Here is a 22,579-nt window from a genome sequence, read left to right as displayed (position 1 = left end):
ATCTTGAATAAACAACATCCCATGACAAAATTGTGAAGTATTCATTAAAAGTGACAGAACTGGGAAATTTTAAAGATCTACAAGTACTACCCAATAGCAGAAAAAAGCACAATTATCCGACCTACAGAGGACATAGTGCAAATGGTTACTTGAACAAGAGGAGCATGGAATGCCTTACCAATTGCAGCTAGGCGTTGTTTCTTTTTTTCAATTCTTTCCGCCCTGCTGAGTGGTTTTTTGAATCCAAGTTCAGCTGTAGCTATCTCTCGCTCTTTTCTTTGGGCTGCAAGGCGCTCTTCAAAGCTGTATGCAGTTAACATCAAATGCATCAGTAAAAATTATTGAGCTCAACAATCAACTTTTTTTCAAAGTCCAGCTTGAGAATCAGTTCTCATGTTTTCTTTTTCCTTTTTCTTCCATCTTTGTTAATTTTAAATCACCTATTGAGAAAGAACTGAGCTGTCCTTCTGACTGCCGTCATATCTCCAGTAGGCACAAGAACACCCATCTGAATCATGGCTTGGAGCACCTGCACAAACGAATGACTTGTCAATCTAGTTGTCTTCAGTACATCAACAATTATCATTTCAGATTTGATTGGTGGTAACAGGGAGTTATTAGGCATACAAAGTTAGCTAGTATGTGTTTCGGGATAGAATTGATGGCCATTAAATGTAGAAAATACTTCTATCGTTGTGCCACTAATTTTTTTACTATTAACATTGCTTTCATTGATTGGGCTCAAAGAGCCAAAAATGTACATCTTAAAGCCAATATCGTAAATAAAGAAAGATGATGAGGGAGCATCTTAAAATAAACCATTATTATGAGTCCCTTTCTTCTTCTAAGACTACCCTGGTATTGCGTTGGCCTTTAGGGCCCATAAAACCCCGATTCCAACTGTAGCCCTTGTGTTCTTTTTTTTCTTTTTTTTTTTCACTTAATTTAATGGAAACTTGTATCCCCCTTCCCCTATCTCTCCTGAAACTGCTCCACATTGTTCCTGAATGTTCTATTGCTGCGTTCCCTCCAAACCGACCAAATTGCCGACAATAGCGAAAGTCTCCAAACATTTATGTTCTCTTTCCCAACCAAACTCCATCTGATGCTCGGAAGAATCTTGGATCTCGCTAGGCAATAGGCATTGCCCAATCCATTTTGAATTGATCCAGAAACTTATACCAGATTACCTGAGAAAACCCACAACACAGACATAAATGGTCAACTATCTCCTCATTCCGAATGCATAAAATGCAACCATTTGTAATGATCACATCTCATCCCCAAAATTATCTATCGTTAGGACTTTGTTGCTGCTAAAAAGCCATGTGAAAGCGATAACCCAGGAGGAGCATGGCATCATCAGTGTACTTGCCCATGAGTCCCCAACTGACTAAAATGATTTTACAGTGAATTCTCCATTTTTTTTACTCTAGCAATTCAACTCCATTCATCCCTAACACTTGGCCTTAGTGTGTACCTGCTCAAGCATTCCATCATATGCATGTGTTTCACAAGTTTTTTGTCATCAAGATTTCTCCCAAAAGTCTGCATCTACACTATCTGTATGCCAGGCTATAATAAACCTGATAAACCATTATCTCTTTTTCACAAGCCAGCTGATGATACAATTTGAGGTAGGCTTTGCAGAATGCATTATCATAGCACCACAAATCCTCGTAGAAACTGATACAATCTCCCGTTCCAAGGTTCCCAGCTATTGCCTTGGAGAGCATCTCTTCTTTCTGAAACACTGCTTTCCACAGACCCATTATGTGGGCCACCCTTTGAGACCAGTCCCATATTTTCTCGAGATGACTTGTTTCTACAGACTTTCATTCTCTGTTCCAGATATCCATAACCATCTACCAAGTAAGGCAATATTCATATTTCTAAGTGATCTAATGCCAGCCCCTCCCTGGTTTTCGGTTTACAGAACTCTCCAAAGAGTGTTAGTGTATAGTGTGTGTGGTTAGTAGCTCTTTTAATGTAAGTGCATGTGCATACTTTCCTCTTCTCCTGCAGTGTACTATATGCTCTATTCTAATAAAACATTGTGTGTTAGGGCATCTTGGCTAACACAACATTTCCCCCAAACTCTCCTCTTTCTTCTTCTTCTCTCTCACTCTTCTCCTCTTTTCTCCACAATCTAAATCATCAAATCACCTTCTACTTGGTATCAGAGCATAGATCAGGGCATTCCGCATCCAACGAGTTGAGAGGCGACACGTCACCTTGCTGATGTCAGCAGCCATACAACCGATGTCAGCATTGTACGGACGCATGGACCCCCTTGGAGCTAAAAGTTTAGGGGTTTGATAGATCTTGATTTTGTAAGATTTGTCATGGTTTTTTCAGAATTTTTTAGACCTCCTTTTATGGTGTTTTGGCTTAAATAGAGAAATTCGACAATCGGGTCCCTCATCCGTTTTTCTTCGATCTACCTCAAATAGGTAGGTTTTTCTTTGGTTTCTTTGCTTAATATGGACCAAAATCTTCCTCCCAAGCTACTCATCGAGGATTTTTTTAGCTAAGATTCATGTTTGAGTAGGTTTTAACCCCAAATGGACGTGCGGTTGGGCTGCTTTTCACTCGGTTGCGTCAGATCTGACCAGATTTCTTGTTATTTTGGACAATTGTTAATTGTTTGAGGTTTATCTCTCATTCCCTTGAAGGATTAAGTGAGAAAGGGTTGTTTGAATCCATTCTTCTTACTTGGAGTCTCCTATGGACAACAAAGGGCCTTCATCTCTTGGCATGGGCTCTCTTGAATCCAACCCCTCGTAGATTACCTCCATTAAGTTAAATGGTGACAACTATCTTCAATGGGTGCAATCTATAAAAGTGTTCTTAGGAGCCCATGAGAAGTTGTCGTATATTTTGAATGATCCTCCAAGCTCTACAGATGCTACATACAAGTCTTGGACAAAGGAGAATTACCAAGTTATTGCATGGTTGTTAAATAGTATGGATTCTTCGATTAGCCACTCAGTGATATTTTTATCCTCGGCTAAAGGCATTTGGGATACGCTTCATGATATATTCTCGGAGTCTCAGAATTTTCACGGGTATTCCTGCTTATTCAGGAAATTATTCGATTCCAACAAAATTCATGATCATTAAAAGATTACTATTTGACACTTCGGAGCATGTGAGATGAGTTGGACCTGTATCAGCCTCTTCCTTCCAAATATAAAGAGGATCATGAACATGCCCATAAGCAGCAAGATGATACCCGAGTCATGCAATTCCTAGCCGGGTTGAACTCTGATTATCTTCATGTTCAAGATCAGGTTGTTATGCAAGATCCTCTTTTTCCATTGACAATAATCTATGCCATGTGCCAGCACGCTACTGTCTCTGCTCTTCCTTCCCATTCATTTGTGCCACCAGAGTGTTCGGCACATCTTGCAGGTGATCAATACTCTCTTAGCCTTCAGGCACCATCCTTGAGTTTAAAGCGCATTTCTGGTTATGGTGGTCAACGTAAAGGCTACGAGGGAGATTGCAGTCATAGCGATCGTAATCTTCGTAGTCGTGGTGGACGAGGACGTGATAGTTCTTGCATTTGTTCACATTGAGGTGGAACCAATCACACTGCTGATTATTGTTAGCAGCTTCATGGTCGTCTTACGTGTGTCGCTGCTTCTGTTGCCTCCAGAATTGCTCCTGAGGGACAGCTTTCCACCCCGACAGTTGAGCAGTCGTCTTCAGGGGAGTCTCTCATCATTTTTCGGGCTGCATATAATGCCCTGATGCGGCTTCATGTTCGTGATATTCTTGAGCCTTCTCACGCAGCTTCGGCCCAGTCAAGTACTGCTCTTCTTACATTATCCTCTCATACCTCATGGGTCATAGACTCTGGAGCTTCCCCCCATATGATTGGTAAGTCACAACTCTTTTCCTCTTATTCTCCTTCTCCTCATACTCAGTATGTCACAATCTCAGATGGAACCCAAACTCTCATCTCTAGGATTGGTTTCATCTCTCTATCTCCTTCCTTGCCTCTGTCCTTAGTCTTGCATGTGCCTCGTTTTCCATTAAACTTATTGTCTGTTAATTCCCTTACTAAATCATTAAATTGTTCCATTACATTCTTCCCTTCTTATTGTTTATTTCAGGACTTATAGACGAAGAGAGTGATTAGTGGGGGGCATAAGCGAGAAGGCGTTTATCTTCTCGATGATACACCCGTTGCCGCTTCTAGTACCCTTTATCTAGATCGAGAGTCCATGACACGGTGGCATAGTTGCTTAGGCCACCCATCTATAGCTAGATTGGGAATTTTGTTTCCCTCCTTATCTATCACTAAACCATTATGTTGTGATGTTTTTGAATTGTCTAAACATCATCGTGCTACGTTTCCTCCTAGCTCTTCTAAGAGGAAACCTCAACCTTTTGTTCTGGTTCACTCAAATGCCTGGGGACCAGCTCCGATTACCTCCACTTTTGGATTTCGATGTTTTGTGACCTTTATTGATGATTATTCACGCATGAGTTGGGTTTATCTTTTAAAATCTAAAAGTAAAGTGTTTGATGTATTTAAAGTGTTTTATCATGAAGTGTGTACTCAGTTTCAATATTCCATCAAAACCCTCCATTTGGATAATGGGAGAATACATGTCTACCGCATTTTTGTCCTTCTTGCAGGAGCATAGTATATTATCTCGGACGTCGTGTGCTCGCACACTTCAACAAAATGGTATCGCAGAATGAAAGAATCGTCATCTTCTTGAAGTTGCCCGCACCCTTCTCCTTGGTATGCACCTACCTAAACATTTTTAGGGTAATGCTCTTTTAGCTGCTACTTTTCTTATTAATCGTATACACTTACGTATCTTGTCTTACAAATCCTCTTTACTATATTGTATCCTCATGATAATCCATTTCCTTTACCACCTAAAGTGTTTGGTTGCACATGCTTTGTTCAAATTTTGGATGGAAATAATGATAAACTTAGCCCTAGGGCAATTAAATATCTTCTTAGGGTACATTTGGAGTCAGAAAGGGTCTAAATGTTATGACTCCTTGACTTGTAAGCAATATGTCTCTGCCGATGTAACCTTCTTTGAGAATGTTCCTTTTTTTTCTCAGCTCTAGGTCGATCCCTCTGTGATCTTCTTGCAAGTTAAGGGGAGCATGACTCTTATCCTCTTCCTCTTTCCACTAGTGATCACGGGGAAACTCCTCTCCCCTTAGTTTAACATCCTATTGGTGATTTGATTGACCCTAAGCCTCTGCGAGTGTATCATCATCGAGATAAATCTTCACTCGCTCAGCCATCCGCCCTTCCACTCACTTTGTATGTTGGCTCGGGTGACTCTCTTACCTCGAGTTTAGATCTCCTCATTGCCTTGCGCAAAGGGTCACGATCTTGTACTTAACACCCCATTAGTAATTTCGTTTCATATGATCATCTTTCACCATCTTTTTAGTTGTTTGCAACTTCCCTTTCATCATAGACTATTCCTCGATCTCTCTCACATACTCTTTAAAGTTTCGACTAGACAAAGGTGATGATAGAAGAAATGTCTGCTCTTGAGAAGAATCATACTTGGGAGCTCGTGCCTCTTCCTTTAGGGCATAAACATGTTGGATGTCAATGGGTTTACACAATCAAGTTCCTTCCAGATGACTCCATTGATCGCTATAAAGCCCGTCTTGTTGCTAGGGGTTACACATATACTCATAGTGTGGATTACTTCGAGACATTCCCTCCGGTGGCTAACCTTAATTCGATTCGTGTTGTGATCTCCTTGGTCATTAATTTATCATGGCCCTTGTTTCAACTTGACGTTAAGAATGCATTTCTCCATGGGGACCTTGCAAAGGAAGTGTACATGCATCAACCTCATGGCTTTGTTGCTTCCCACAACTCTGCGCTTGTATGTCGGTTGAAGAAGGCTCTTTATATATATACTCAAACAATCCCCGCATACATGGTTCAAAAAATTTAGTCAAGCTCTCTTGGAGTTCGGCTTTGTTCGTAGTCATGCTGATCATTCCCTCTTTATATGTCGTCGACCGATACGCATCGTGGTTCTGATTGTGAGTGGATGATATTTTTTTGTCTAGTAGTGATTCAGTTGGAATGCGGGAGGTCAAATAATTTTTGAAGACCAAGTTTAATATGAAGGATCTTGGTCATCTTCGTTACTTCCTAGAAATTGAAGTTGGTCGCTCCTCATCGGGGTTGGTCTGGTCATAACAAAAATATGTGTTTGATCTTCTCATGGAGACCAGCATGCTAGGGTGCAAACCCGCTACCACCCCCACGGATACTTCGTGAAGCTTCGACCAGATGATGGTGCTCTCATTTCTGATCTCGGGATGTATCGACGACTTGTAAGGCGGCTTATTTACCTGACTATTACTCGCCCAGATCTCTCCTTTGCAGTGAGAGTTGTTAGCCAATTCATGCAAGCTCCTCGTGCTTCACATCTCATGGCTGTATACTGCATACTTCGGTATTTAAAATCAGCCCTAGGTCTTGGCCTCCGCTTTCAGTCACATGGTAATCTTCATCTTTCTGGCTATTCCGATATTAATTGTGCAAGTAGTACTTATGATCGTCTCTCTACATCCAAATTTTGTACCTTCCTAGGTGGCAATCTTATCACATGGATGAGCAAGAAGCAACCGGTTGTTGCTCAGTCCTCGGCTAGAGTAGAATATCGTGTTATGGCTCATGCGATGTGTGAGCTCGTGTGGCTTCGCACCCTTCTTGAAGAACTTGGCTATCCTCCTTCGACTCCTATTCCTATTTATTGTGACAACTAAGCGGCCATCCATATTGATTGTAACCCGGTTTTCCACGAGTGAACCAAGCATATTGAGGTCGATTGTCACTTTATTCAGGAGAAAATTACCTCTACGGAAATCGTCACCCCTTTTGTTCGATCCGAGGATCAACTTGCTTATGTTCTTATAAAGTCCTTGAATCGAGATGCTCTTCATCGAATTCGTGACAAGTTGGGCATGATCAACATCTATGCTCCAACTTGAGAGGGAGTCTAGAGAGTGTTAGTGTATACTATGTGTGGTTACTGGCTCTTTTAATGTAAGTGCATGTGCACAATTTCCTCTTCTCCTGCAGTGTACTATATGCTCTATTCTAATAAAACATTGTGTGTTAGGGCATCTTAGCGAACACACAACATTTCTCCCAAACTCTCCTCTTTCTTCTTCTCCTCTCTCACTCTTCTCCTCTTTTCTCCACACTATAATCATCAAATCACCTTCTACCAACTCCTCCCAATTTTTCAGTTTGCCTTCGCTAAAGGGTATGGTGTCGGATCCAGTTTCCAGGTGGAAATGAAAGCGGTTGTTCACGGTCTCTCCATCTGCATTGAACAGGGTTTCTCCAAAATCGAGGTTGAAAGCGACTCCCTATCTGTGGCGAATATTTTTTCCAAATCTACCACCCCCCCTTGGTATGTGATTTACTGGAAATATCAATTTGATCGTATTAGTTCTGCGGGTGATATTTCCATAAGGTACATCCCTCGTGAGGCTAACAGGGTGGCTGACAGTTTGGCCCACTGGGGTAGTAACAATCAGCAGAACAAGATTTTCTAGGTGCCTTCTGATCTCCGGCCCCTTTCCCGTGGGGAGCTCGTCCTTGATAAGACAGGGATTGGCGTGGTGCGCACATCATAGGTTTTTTCTTTCCCTTTCTCCTCGATATGATAGGAGGGCCTCTTTGCCTGCCTCCCCTCCCGAATGTGCAGCGTCTCTCCCAGGGTCTTGGGGTTTTTTTTTGTCTGAGCCCCCTCGATTTTGTACATGTTCTTCTCTTCAATGAAAATAGTGGCATGATGCCACCCCCCCCCCCCCCCAAAAAAAAAAAAAAACACTCCTCCCAATTAATTAGACAGAAGTAATGTTTCGCTTTCTTTGCTTGCCAACGGAAATACTTTTGGATTCACTCCAGTCTCTGAATTACACTCACTGGCACTTAAATTAGGGACATGAAATAAATAGGCATATTTTCTAAGGTTGAATGGAGGAGAGTAATTCAACCTCCCAATGATTAATATCTTCTCTTCTACCAAAATAGCTTTCTTTCCATTCTTTCTACGCCTGCGACCCAAAGGTGTTTTGGGGTGGTCTTCCTAATGCATAAGGGCAAACCAAGAATTGTGGTTGGAAGCATACATGCATTGCATCCGAATCTGCTCATGAGCTCTACCTCCTCTCCCTCTTTATTAATATGATGCCTAGAAGCTTGCTCTTTGAAATGATAACTTTTAAGCCAGAAACCACCTCACAACCTTCCACATGTTTTCAACTTGTTGATGGGATGCATGACAGAATAGGATCATAGCATCTGCAAATTAGAGGTCAAGTATTTGGACATTTGCTTTTCTACCTTAACCCACTGAGCAGTGCTTCCTCGTTTCCTTTAGTCATCAATTTGTTAAGTGCTTTGGCCACTACCACAAACAAAAAAGGGGACAATAGATACCCTTGTAGCAAAACCCTAGAACCTGAAAAAGCCATTTAGAGAAATGTTTATCAAGATTTAGTAATAAGCTGACCTCACACATTCTTGCTTCCATTCTCTCCACCCAACCGTAAAATCAAGCCATCTCAACATCAAGTTTAAGAAGCCCCACCTCATGAACATACACTTTTTCCCATGTCCATCTTGCCTATGGCACTTGACCTAACTTCCTATATTTGGAACCAACACAATCATGCACTATTAAAGAAGCCTACTACAAAATTTGTCTGCTCAACACAAACACACCTTGAGAACTAGAAATGACCTTGATCAAAACACCTTCACCTTGACGCTCGTATTTTTTGCTAGAACTTTATATGGAGTCCCAATGAGACTGACATGCTTAAAATCTTTGATAAATTAGACACTTTCCTTCCTAGAAATCGAGGCAATAAAAGAGGCCCCAAAGAGTCTAAGACTTGAGAAAGGCTCCTTGCTCGAAGAACTCTGAACATAAATAAAGTAAGTACCTTCATGTGTTCCCAAAGTACTTGGAGAAAAGCTAAAATGTATGATCCAGGCTAGGGGCCTTGACAATGCCCAATCCTGACATTGTTGTTTTGACCTCTTACTCTGTAAAAGGCCACACCAACCATTGCATCTTCATCTGATATATGTTTGAACCGTAAATTGTCAAGAGTTGATTATTTTCCAAATCTTGGCTGTCACGAGGTTCTTATAATAGTCCACTATTGCATCTCAGATTTTCATTCTCTTCTGCTCTCACTTTCAACAGTAAGGCTTTACATTCCTTTTCTTCTCCTTCTAGCATTGGTCACCATGTGGAAGAATTTGGTGTTCTTATCACCCTCTTTTGGCCATAAAGCTTTTGTTCCATGTCTCCATTTAGTATTCTCTCTTAATTTCTCTTGGTTTCTTTATTCCAAACACGCCCCCCCCCCTGCTCTCCTCCTCAGATGAAATTCCATCATCCTTCCTATCAAGCTTTTATATTTGACTCATTATACTAGCTATCATTGCCTCCACATTCCCAAAATGTGATCTATTCCATTCTAATATTTTTGCGTTTAATAGTCAAAGTTTAATCATTAGTGAATGACCCACCCATCCTTTTGTTGACAACTATCTCCACCAATCCTTCACTTTTTCCAGAAATTCAGCCTCTTCTAACCATATAAACTCAAATTAGAAAAGAGGCACACCCTAGGATTCAAATAATAGGTTTCAAAGACTATTGCCAATGATCAAACACCAAATGAGGGAGGCAACTTTGTGCGACTCTTGGATAAGCTTCAACTTTGCCAATATCGAAAAACTGTCAGTATGCATTATGACATGGCTTTATTGATCACTCGTACATGTGAACTTAACTCCTTTTAGGAGAGGTGACTTTCCATCTAGGACAAATGAAGGCATCCTATTTATTAAGTACTATGCAGTTAAGACTGCATCACTCCAAAATATTTTCAGAACCTTCATATTCAACAATAAGGCTCTAGTAACATCAAGAAAATGATGACTCTTACGTTCCGCTACCCCATGAGATGTGTGTGCGCATATGAAGTTTGGTAAATAATGTCATAAGATGAAAAGTATGAATTAAATTCATGAGATAAATATTCTCTAGCATTATTTGAATGCAAAAAACAAACCCTAGTACTGAATTGAGCTTGTGCTTCCATATGAAATTCTTTGACGTAAGAAAACATTTATGATCGATCTTTCACCAAATATATCCATGTCATACGAGAATAACCATTGACAAAAATAACAAAGTACTTGAAAACAGATAAACCTATAAGATGATCTAGACTCCAAATATCATAATGTACTAAATAAAAAGGTTTATAACTTCTATTGTCTAAACAAGGATCGATGGTATTTACTCTACTCACAAGCCTCACACTTCAACCTAGACACATGCAACATCAATGTGACAAGACTCTTCAAACTACTCTAGTAGGGATGATCAAGCCAAGAATGTCATTGATAAGGAGAGATGTATGTCTCCAATGCAGCTCCGGAGATTCCACAATCAAGGTAATAGAGTCCATTTGCTTCATGCCTTCCATCAACATCTTCCCTGTCTTTAGATCCTCGAATTCACAATAAGAACGATAATATGTGACGCCATAACTTTAGGACTTGATTAGCTTACTTATTGATAACAAACTCAAAGAAAATTTAGGAAGATAAAGTATTGATGGCAATGAAAACAATGGGTTAGGACAAGCTGCAGCCAACCCAGATACACGAGTTGAAGTACAATCTACTAATGTGATAAAAGACATGGATGACAACTGAAGTAACTAAGCTGGCAGACTATGCTTACCAATTATATGATCAAAAGCCCTTGAGTCAATGATGCAGACTATCAAACAATGCAAGAAAAATGGTACCTGACTGCACAAAAATAGTTGTGGATGATGGTGTGTGAGTGGAGCGATCCTTTAGAAGCCCGGCATATTCTTCCTTGAACAATATAATTGTATCACTTGAAATGCTAAGATCAAAAATGGAGTAGATATGCTTGGAGGCAACCCTTGGTGCAATCATCATAGGAACAAACCTGATTCGCCCAGGAAAGCTTACCAATAAGATTTCAACATGTGTCTAGCATGTGATTACTAAGACCACAATGTGTATTGTCAATTGCCACAACCACTGTAATCTATACCATGGCCTCCCCAATTATTCAGTCTCCAAAGTGGCCTCCCCCTGTATCTCTATCACCAAAATGACCACCATGACTTCCCCCATCTCCTTTTACCAGATGTAGACATAAATGCAAAACAATCTAACAAAGATGAACTCTGTACATTGACCACATCCTGAACACAAACAAAAAACCTCAATAGTAGATGGGATCTCACTACATCCAAGCATCTAAGCTCAGACATGCTTGAATTTAGGATGGAGACCAAAGAGAAATTTGACAACACGAAATTCCTCTCCCAATCATAGCATAGGCTCATAATTTGTAAATAGAGGCTACTATAAGTTTAGTTCCTCCCACATGCCTCACAAGGCAGAATAATACTCTCTGACACTCTTATCTCCTTGTTGAAGAGCAAAAATAATTTGAAGTAACTCATATATCCGAGTTAAGTTCTTTTCCCCTGAATAGATCTCCTTCAGGTTATCCCAGATGCCCAGACTTCATTGTCTTGAAAAAGACAACATTTGCACTAAACTAAGGCTCCATACTATTCCATACTGAGACCCAATTTGGGCATCCACTGTCACTCAATCTCCATACTTTATTGAACTTTCGTCGAATCTAGGAGAAGTCAAATATTTTAATTTCCTTTTACTGTTGAGCAATTCCTCTACTGATGTGGCCCACTATAAGTAATTTGCCCCCATTGAGTTTAGTTGATGTAATTTGGAAGTTCATTGACTCAGAAAAAAGACTCTTGGCTTCATCCTCCACATCCGTTGATTAAAGAGAAATCAAACATGCAATGAGGAAAAAACAACTTTAACTCACCGTGCATGTATTTCAGAAACCGATGTATATCAACGAACACAATTACTTGATAAAACTTCTTGTTTTAACACCTTCACATGTAAATTGATTCTTTAACCCTTGCAATGCTCACCTTTAACACCTTTTCGATCATCTGATCACAAATCTAGCCATAAACACATGATGTCCCACTTTCGTCCATCACGATAGATCTATATGAAAGTGTGCCTCACACACATTCACAAGACATGATTACACGGCCCACCATACAGTGTTTGGGAGAGATTCGAGTATATCAACTCCTAACGACCTTAGATTTCACCTCAAAACAATGAGAGAGAGAGAAGAAGAAGAAGAAGAAGAAACGCTAAGAAGGAAGAGATCGATGCCCGGATCAAATTTGCTCTCGTACCATGTGGACAGATAGAAAATGGAGGAAAGAGAAGAAGAAAAAGAGAATGAAGATTAGGGTCCTCACATCCCCACCTCTCTTGAGTCTATTAGCACATAGTTTTCAATATTTAAAAGAATGCCATTAATAACAAAAGCAAAAATACCATTACGTCCTAATCCTAGATAGGCCTAGGAATGGACCATATAACAGCGCATGTTCACGTTCGATAACAATTTGAAAGCAGTTTTCACAAATCCTGAGGTATGATTTCATCTTTTTGTCAGAATGAAAGAAACTCTATCTTCCATATTTTAGATAGATGCACGGGGAGGGAATCATATTTGAACGGATGCTTAGAGATCTAGAGGGCTGACTTCATTTACACTTCAAATTTGGATAAAAGACTAGAGAGAAATCTATGAAGATTTTGGTAATAAAATGAGAATTCACACCGGGAACCATAACGGCCATAAATCTAGCATTTGCTGAGCATCCTGAACACTATTGCATGACTACAAGCCATGATAACGTATGAAGATTCTGATTGAGGCTAAAAATTACCTGCATCATGTGTATTAATTCAGAGGAAATTTGTAGGAAAAAAAAGAAAAGAAAAGAAAAAAGAAACTACCTTGTCTGGATCCTTCTCATAAACTCCATAGAAGGTTTCAAGCAAGCCCTCCCTAATATTTTGACTGATACTGCAAACACGTCAAAACAAATTGAGATCAACATTTATAAAGAAAATTGCTCAATTCAACTTCAGAAAAGTGACTCAGTTAATAACTATCTAGAGGATATGCGACATGAAACTAGAAACCACCTTCCCATCATTCCAAAATCATAAAAGATGAGCCTTCCTCCATTCACATCATCTACAGCAATATTGCCAGGATGCTGCAAAGGAAAAAAGGCTGGTGAGTGGTAAATTAGATTAGATGTGTTTATTAATCATAGTGTCTGACATTGTAAAAGAAATCTTCTTGCAGACCAAAGGTCACTCTACATACCACAGTATCTGGACTTGAAATTATATATAACACTCAATTCTTCATTTTCTTATCGATATATATTTCCAGCTTATTCTTTCCAACATGTTACAGCTACTCTGTCCAAAAGATGCAACCAATATATGTTCCAGGACAAAACTCGCCACCTGTGGCCTCTAAGTAGGCAAATCATATGACTGATAATCAACAGATCAGCTCATATTTCCTAAAGGATAAATTTACATAAACATAACTTTGGTTCACGGAATAAAATAATGTCTAAACAAGAATAAACACCTTTAACATTAAGGTAAATTGAAGCTCATTTAACCAGATTCAGTTCATAGGACATGAGTCGGATTCAGTTCTCCCTGGTAGTGTTTAGATCGTCAGAAAGTTATCGAATAGCTTTTTAATTCTTAATTGTCTTTTCTTATGAGGCTAAGATGCATATATGCTATGACGCATTACTAAAGACCTACTTGAACTTGTTTTCACTTTGTAATTTCACAACTTGACAAGAAATTGGTCCATACTAAGTCCTTTGCTAGTTTTAATCTGCTCGAGCATTCAATTTTCAAGTAAAAGCCTTAAACGGAACTCACAGGGTCGGCATGGAAAAAGCCATGAGATAAAATCTGTTCCAAGTAAGACTCGACAGCATATCGTCCCAACCTGCAGACACAGCAACCCTAGGTGCCAGAGTCATCTTACCAAATGGAAAGAGAACAGCAATTTCATCCTTTCGACATTAAACGGAAGAATTATATTCAGTCCCTTCTGCATGATTCCATAAAAAAGGATCGCACAAGGTTACCTTTGGCGATCAACACCCAACTGATCTAACGCTCTTATTCTGTTTATTTTTATCCCTGGGACATACTCCATTGTCAGAACCTACAACCCCAGGAAGAGGTATTAAATAAGGAAAAGTCAGGATATCCAGCATGCAACATGTACTAGTTGAAACTCAGAAAGAACCCAAAGGACAAACCTGTGGTGTAGTGTACTCCCAGTATATTCTCGGAACTTTTACATAATCCATGTCTTTGAAGTTGCTTGCAAATAATTCTGCATTAGCAGCTTCTTTGGTATAATCAATCTCCTGAAAGTATCATCAGCTCTAAAAACTTAGTAGACTCCCGCGCAGAAGTTAGAAACTATTCATGCTAACATACTAACATACTGCCTCAAAGTGAAAGCAGCATCCCGCAATTTAGAAACTATTCATGCTAAAATACTGCCTAGCACACAAAACTCCATCAGCATTGCAAAACATTAAATGAGTGTTTAGGCAACGAGAGCAATGTGATGTCATGCTACAGCCTGCATTCAGCTCATCCTGGATGAATGTAGGGAACAAGAAAAGAAAGAGAAATGAAGTGCTTTTCTAATTGAGTGTTAGCCACTGAGCTAAGAAGCTAATTCTATGTAAAATTAATCACCCTCACTAATCATGATTTTGGCATCCACATTCCACTGCCAGCCAGAAAACCCGTTTGCATCGTGGCCCCTAAAGGGAAAAATCAGCATTCATATTTTTTGACATATGGCAATATCTCGATTATTAACATAGTTCCTAGTTTCAATTAACCTTGTTCATGGTTGTCACAAAACTGATAAGCACCATATTCCCAGTTCTATTTCCAAATGTGTTGCTGATTTAATATCAAAAACATATCGAGAGAGAAGGTGAAAATGTGACCAAATGCATCCTATTGATCACTTATGCAAAGGAGATTTACCGATATCGAGCAATATCTCATGTATCGTGCAATATCGTGATATTATCGATAATATCACACAATACACTGCAATTTTAGAATTGCCCTAGGTATCTATATTGTTGATCCAGCAATTCTGATATTAACAACAATATTATTGATACTGGGAACACTGGTAGAAACCATTGGAGCTTGATAATGTCTATATTGTCGATAAATATTACCAGAGAAGTTGAGGCAGTACAGGTGCAGTGCCAGAACATAAACCAGACATGGAAGCAAGAAATAAATCACTGATCTTGCGGATTACCTAAGATTGGTTACTATCAGATATTCATGATAAATAATGATACAGAACCTAGAGAAAAGAAATCAAACTAGGAAATAATGCACTTTATGCTGCTTAGATTTCCGGTTGCATAGGTCCGTAAACTAAAATGCAAAGCCTTTGACTGAATTCCCAAAATACTTCTGCAATGGATACAAGTCAGCCATGACAGCAAGTTCAGTGATATCATGGATACGTTAAAAACATCATCCAGTTCAGTGATATTATGGCTACATTAAAAACATCAACAAGAACTCGTTTGTTTGAGAATATTTTCTCTTCTACAAACTGAAAATTTATTAATCCCAAAAAAAGAAAAAATTTCATTCATCTCTAAATATGATTGTAAGTTTATACGCATTTCTTTATTTTCATTTATATTTTCCCATTTAGTAAGGAAAAGTACAAATGACCATAAACATAACCTTTAAGAGACTTAGAAACAAGAATAAGTAATGATTACATAATCCTACAGTTAAATAAAGAATAATCTTGTGATCATATCAATAATTTTATGTATTTTAGTCAAGATATTCTAAAACGGATATATAATGGTATCAGTGATAACCATTATGCATTTTCGGTTCTGTAATGGCCGTTACAGAAAAATTGACCTATAACAGCCACATAATGGCCTGCAACGGCCCATAACAGTCATGTAACTTCCATAATGGTCCATTACATGGCCAAAATAGGTTATTTCATAAAATAAAATAAAAATCATGGCCATTACAGCCCATATTGTAATGGTAATGGCGGTGGCCATTATGGCCACCGTTATTGTTATGGAATACCTTGATTTCAGTAGAGAATCAGAATTCAGTCTTTTATGAGTATTCTAGGTTGTCCTTGAAATTTAATTGGTTTTCTATTACGTAAGAGTGAAAGAAGCTACAAAGAAACAACTTGAGTTTATTATTTAGCATCCATAAATCCATAAGAAAATTTATTCCAATTATCAAATTATGTTTCCACATGTTGGCACTAGGGCTGCAACTTGGGTTCAGGTCAACCCGAACCCGACTGACCAAATCCGAGTTAGGGTCGGGTTGGATTGGGTTGTCAGGGTCCACAAGCCGGATTAGGGTTGGAAATCTCCAACCCAATTTGAAATTAGTTTGGGTCTGCATTGAACAAATTCTAGTTGGGTTGGGTTCAGGTTGAGAAAATTCAGGTCAGGTTGGGAATAATCGCATATATTTGGGTTGGGTTTGGTTCAGGTTGAGAAAATTCAGGTCAGGTTGGGAATAATCGCATATATTTGGGTTGGGTTGGGTCGGGCTAAGCCGGTTGGATTGGTTGAGGTTTGAGTATAGAGAAATTGAGTTGGGCACCTCGGGTTGGGTCTTAGGTCTTCCTGGTGTCAGGTCAGGCTCAGGTTGACCCTCAGCCCGACCCAACCCACTCAAGTTGCACACCTAGCTGGCACGATCATGGTTTAACAAGGATATGGTTAAACGAAATCCCAAAATTCAAAATATAGAGACTTATAACGGGACAAGTGCAGGAAATGCACTATGTATACGTTGATACAACACATATTTCAGCTTAAGTCCTCCTAAAATATCAATTAGCAAGCATCCAAATTGTTGTTTATCTTAGGAAGCAACACAAAGACATGCACACACTATGCTCCCAACATTGAAGATTGAACATACATAGATTTACCCAAAGAAATCATGCACACATCAGTTGACAAGCTTTCATACTATTCGAATGTATTTGTTGCATCATATAATTGCCAAGAAACATCCAAGATGGATCAAAACCTGGTATAGGACAGTTGCACACTCGTCGTAAATTGCAACCCAGTCCCTCTTTGCACCATCTGACTTAGGGTCAACCTTTTGAAGATATTCAGCTATAACCTGGAGGAACCAAAAATAAGAAGAAGAAGATGAAGAAGAAGAAGAAGAAAACCATGACTATTCATGACCCAAGATGGGTATTGGTAATGTTAAAAATATTGAGGATTGAATTTTTGAAGATAAAGTTGCAACACACTTCTAACTGCCAGCATAAACAGATTCCTATAAGATGCATCTCACGTAGGCAGTGTTTACATATTGACATGGTTAAACCAAGTGAGAAGAAATCATAAAACCTGTTACCCATGATGTAGAGCTACAAATATGTTTTTTATAGCCATAATACTATCAAGTAGAGCAGTGCAGGAGGTTTACACACAAACCAATTACTAATTAAGATACTAACCCTAAGGTTCTTCAGATCAATGTCAAAAAGATCCTTAAGACCAGGTCTCTGTACTTTAATAACAACCTCCTCACCCTTCAATCTTGCACGATGCACCTGACCTGCACCAACAAGGAAAAAAGAAGAAAAAAGTTTTTGCAGTGTCCATATGCTTACTATATAAGGTTGTTGTTAAATAAGAAAAGGCCAATATGGGAGAATTTGGTGGCTACATATAATTCTTTCTCACAACATGGCTAAAAATAAATCAAGTTTACCAAGACTAGCAGCAGCTATAGGCTCATAGTCAAATCGATCAAAAATACCATCCAAGGGGGCTCCAAGTTCTTCTTCAATTATACCCACTGCAGTCTCTGATGGGAATGGAGGAACTTGATCCTGCATTTCAAATATAAAAAATCATATTACTTCATATCAGCAGAAAAGTCATCATCAGATCCTTATCCCAGCTATTTGGTATCGGCTTCTTTTTCCATGATTGCTGGGTGGAAGTTCAATGAACGACTGCCTAGATGACAAAAACCTACTTTTCCAGGCTCAGGATGAGCTGGTGCCGATACTGGGTGGATTTATTACAGCATTAGCATACTATAAAAGAAATTGCTTGCTACCAGGCAATAACAGTTTTCTTTTCGATTTGAAAGAAGTCATGAAGAAAAATCTCAGTTTATGGAAGAAAATAAGGAAAAAAAAATGGATAGAATGATGAATACAAATAGAATAATGAAAAGGGAAAACAAAAAATTAAAACTATTAGTGACAAGCTCTAGCCTAAATGGACAACAAAACTAAAGAGGAACTATAAAATCCTTGATCCAAACAGTTAATCTGATGGGCCCAGCCATATATTGACCCTAAAAATCCCGCCCAAAACCTTCAATTGGTGCCCTGCAATAGATGGTTAAAAAAGTACAGCAATGGTCCACACAAAGGAAAGAAGGACAAAGAATGGAGGCATCACTAGGATCTTCCAATCTGAGATATTTTTTGGTTATGGTGCATCCATGAAGGCCCCATCAAATCAATGGTCTGGATAACTGAAGTATGCATCCCACTTGCTTCCGGTCAGGGCATGAGGACACAACAATAACATGATTTCAAGTAACCGTGACCTGAAATGGAAGTGCATTGTGTCATCAAATGCACTGTAGGGCATAAGCATAACCAGTCTCACAAATAACCATTAATACCAAGACTTGTACAGTCACCAAGACTTCCTTGGGCACAGTAAATTTTCACTTGATATTAACAAGGAAATTACCATCACTATGTCAAGAAAATGTTTTTCCGCTACAACAACCTTCTGCTGCATGTGCCAGCACTCAGCACAAAGATACAAATTTGCAAGATTATCTTGTCCGGAAATATTTACAACAAATGAATTTTATAACCAGTTTTGAAGAGGTTGAAAAGAGGATGAAAGGAAGACCTAAAAGTACCAAGGCAATTACAAGCGATACCAAAATTTGTTCATTTACCAAGGACATGGCCATATGAATGATTGGTGAAAGAAGATTCTAAACCCCAAATAGTTGGGATAAGCTATGGTGATGAAGATGATACACGTTGCACGCCACTTGCTAGCAACGCACAAGCCGGTCCCCAAGCCCCATTAAAGGAGGGTTAATGTCAAGTGGGCAGCTGGTCGCCAAACTTTTCCCAATCAATCATGAGAATTCCTAATAGTTGGAACCAGCTTTTGATGATGGCGAAATTTTGATGATGAAATAACTCAAACCCAAGAAATGCGAAATGACCATGAAGATTAGTACAGTGCAAAATAAGCGGACATCCAAATAATCCACAAATGAACTCATCTATCAGGTCTCGTAAAGCCGAAAGCAAATAGTTGGGACAAGGCAGTGATGATGATAACCACAAGGGTTTTTTTTGTGAACATTCATAGATGATAATGACAAAGATGACGGTGAAATAACTTAAAAGTTACAAAACATGATTACGAACACTAGATTTGAAACAAAATGATTACGAATACTAGATTTCCTGTTTCAAATCTTGCCATTGGTGAAATAAGTTTCATGAAGCTGACCCTTGGGACAAGGCTAGGCCAAGTGCATGATTCAACCAGATACGTTGAGTCTTTAAAAATTGAAAAGTCTCATTTCTCGCATTTGTCAGTGAGGCTTGTTATGGATAATCTGGCTTCGTTGCAATGGACCATGGGGTTAGGCTTTGTTCTTGGGCAATCGAGGATGTAATTTCAGACATTAGATCCTTATTCAATGGGCTATCTTGTTTGCCTTTTCGGAGTCAGGATGTAGTGATCCTTTAGACTCTTTAGCTTTTATAGTGGCATTCTGTCCTTAGTTGTTGTTTGGAACTCTATTTCCCCTTTTTAACTTAATGCAATCTTCATTACCTTCTCAAAAGAAAAAAAAAAAAAATTGAAGGTTAGAAAGAATGTACATCTAAGAATCCAAAAAAGAATTCCTCTATCAAGATTCACTAGTGAAAGCAAATGCACGACAAAGGGACTTTGAGGTGGGGGAATCAAGCAAGAGGGGAGGGACAGTTGGGTTGAACGTGAGGGTGAATGAGATAAGGGAAGGGAAATTGGGGCCTAGGGGTGAGAGGGGAGAGAGGAGAAATCAAGGGGTAAGTAGTTCTTGGATTGGGGGTAGGAGGGAGGATCTAAGATCAAGGGAGGCGGAGGATCGTCATCGGGAGAGTGTTCGAAATAGGGATGGGATTTAGAGAGGAAGATCGAAGATACGGAGTGGAGTGGGGGAGCAAGGAGGTGCGAGGGGTGCTGGGAGGAGTTGGGTGAGGTAGAAGAGGGGCTCGTTAGAGAGGGATGGGAAGTTAAAAGTGAGGAATCACGATGGGGAGGAAAGGGAGAGGGGTGAAGAAGGGTGATGGGGTAGAAGGTAGACAAAGGAGTAGTGGAAGGGAGGGAGGGAGAGAGAGAGAGAGAGAGAGAGATCCAAAAAGGAGAGCAAGAAGAAGCACGGTGGATTCAAGTAGGAAAGAAGAAGAAGACATCCAGGAAGGGAAGATAAGCGCAAGTAGCAAATCTATTGTCAGAGCACCCAACATTGTTTATTGAGAACTTCCCAAAGGAGTGGAACGATCTAAAATTCTCTAGAGTCTTTCAAGCAGCAGGGGAGGTGAAGGAAAGAAGAAGGTGGTCATCCCTAGAGATTTGAAGACTTCCGAAATCCAGGGTTTCGCCTTTGTTCGGATGGAAACGCCAGATGACGCATCATGTGCTATGGTTGCGCTGAATGGGAAGGGCTTTGGTGGAAGAAGCTCTCAGTCCAGAAGGCGAGGTACAACCCAGGTTTAATTAATTGGATCTCTTCAAATGAGAAGAAGCGTAGTAATGGAGGGGGAGCTATTAAGCAGAAGACAAAAGTTGCTTTGGAGGCATCAAACCGAGTAGAAGACTTTGGGAAGGTGGAAACCGGGAAGGGAGCATATCCTTCAAGGATGTGGTTGTAAGGGTTCGAATCCAAATCCCCACGTGGAGGAATCAAAATCGAAAGAGGAGATTCAGGCGGGAAATTTCAAATGGGTATGGAAGGAGGATACGAGCTCGAGGTTAGAGGTGAAGGTTAATCCTCGAGTAGTTGCAAATGCTTTGGGGGTGTTGCAATCGTCCTTGGTTGCTCATACAAGAGAGGAAACGATGCTGGAAGAGATCTCAGCATGGTCGGATGCCTGTTGCAAGTTGAAAAGGGAGGACTTTACTATGAAAGCTTTATGGGAGAATGAGGTATGACTCTCTTTAAGACCGGAAGCCAATCCAGATAGGGTGGTAATGGCGGTAGTCCTATTCATTAATGGCCCGATGCTTTTAGTTTGCAAGTGGAAAGAGTATTCCATTTTCAGCTCAAAAGTGGTTCCTATTCTAGGGTGTCTAATCAGAGCTTTGGTTCAAGGAAACCTTTATAGCATTGGGTTCGTGCTTGGGAGAAGTCGTTGCTGATTCAGAGACCAAAAGGGGGGAGAGGAAGTCAATGTTGTTAATATCTATGTGCGAAAGAAGAGAGTGAAGAAAGACCTACAATCCATTCCCATTGCGGTCTGAGATAAGAACAAGTTAATCTGGATTGAGAGGGAGAAGCATTAGGGTGTTCCGAGAAAGTGGGATGAAGATTGGAAGCTCGGGGGTGGCAAAGTTGTTAGTGTACTGATTTGTGCACCTTGTTTGTTAATCACGTGCGTTTGTATATCAGGGAGTCGATTAAGCCCCTAGAAGTTGAAGACCGAAGACACGTGAAGATTGGAGTATCAAGGAAGTGAAGAACAGGTATATGAGGTGCTTTGGTGACCCTAACCTTAACCTCATACAACCCCTAAACCTCTAGATGATCCTAAACTTAATAGGTAAACCATTAGTGATCATCCCTTAGCCTTAGAAGCTCAATTGGAACATGTTAAGACTAAAAGATGTGCAAAGTTGTTGTAAATGTATCTGCCCAAAACAATAGTTTTCGAGTGGTCCTCTATCGCATCGACAGCTTGTCGATGGGTCTCGATAGAATCGAAGACCTGATCGATCCGATCGAAGAAACAATCCAGCAACCAATCTGCCTATTTCTGAATTTTCTCGATCCCATTGAAAGGGTGTTCAATCGATCAAAGGCATCGCTCGATCGATTGAAGGACAGGAGCCGAATCTGCCCCTTTTTTACCATTGGAGCTCAAACTCTATATATAAGGCATTCGATTCTTGGGCATTTGGATGGGTTTTTGGTGCAATAGAAGCCTAGAAAATTCCATGTTCATATTCCTCATCCAAAGCCTGTAAACCAATGGGTTCCAAGATGAACTTGAACTCCACCGTTTTATAAAAATTAGACCCAACCTTATTAGTATATCATTTTGTTTAAATCCTCTAGAAGACCCATCTAAGTGAATTCCCTGAGATTAAAACATTTCCATTAGTTGTAGGAGATTCCACCATCCTCCCATCACTTTGGTCACCTCAATGGAGTTGATTTGTGCATGGGGTAGAAACGCCATGAAGC

At 39.8% G+C, this 22,579-nt stretch overlaps 1 protein-coding gene across 7 annotated transcripts in view; it reads right to left on the bottom strand.

The window, feature by feature from the left end:
- Positions 1 to 22,579, bottom strand: part of LOC131243264 (protein ACTIVITY OF BC1 COMPLEX KINASE 8, chloroplastic) — a 48,169-nt gene that overhangs the window by 19,964 nt on the left and 5,626 nt on the right. For all 7 annotated transcript variants that reach the window (XM_058242477.1, XM_058242474.1, XM_058242473.1 and 4 more), the window contains exons 4-13: positions 17,843 to 17,963; positions 17,586 to 17,686; positions 17,141 to 17,239; positions 14,314 to 14,424; positions 14,137 to 14,216; positions 13,925 to 13,994; positions 13,154 to 13,227; positions 12,962 to 13,031; positions 441 to 529; positions 179 to 303 (exon numbers count right to left, since the gene is read on the bottom strand). In XM_058242477.1, the coding sequence (XP_058098460.1) occupies positions 179 to 303; positions 441 to 529; positions 12,962 to 13,031; positions 13,154 to 13,227; positions 13,925 to 13,994; positions 14,137 to 14,216; positions 14,314 to 14,424; positions 17,141 to 17,239; positions 17,586 to 17,686; positions 17,843 to 17,963 (940 nt within the window). The remainder of the gene's footprint in view (positions 1 to 178; positions 304 to 440; positions 530 to 12,961; positions 13,032 to 13,153; positions 13,228 to 13,924; positions 13,995 to 14,136; positions 14,217 to 14,313; positions 14,425 to 17,140; positions 17,240 to 17,585; positions 17,687 to 17,842; positions 17,964 to 22,579) is intronic.

Source organism: Magnolia sinica, chromosome 4 (assembly GCF_029962835.1).
Source record: "Magnolia sinica isolate HGM2019 chromosome 4, MsV1, whole genome shotgun sequence".
NCBI lineage: Eukaryota > Viridiplantae > Streptophyta > Magnoliopsida > Magnoliales > Magnoliaceae > Magnolia > Magnolia sinica.
The sequence above is the reverse complement of the archived record's forward strand: the minus strand, read 5'-3'. Positions and strand labels throughout refer to the sequence as shown.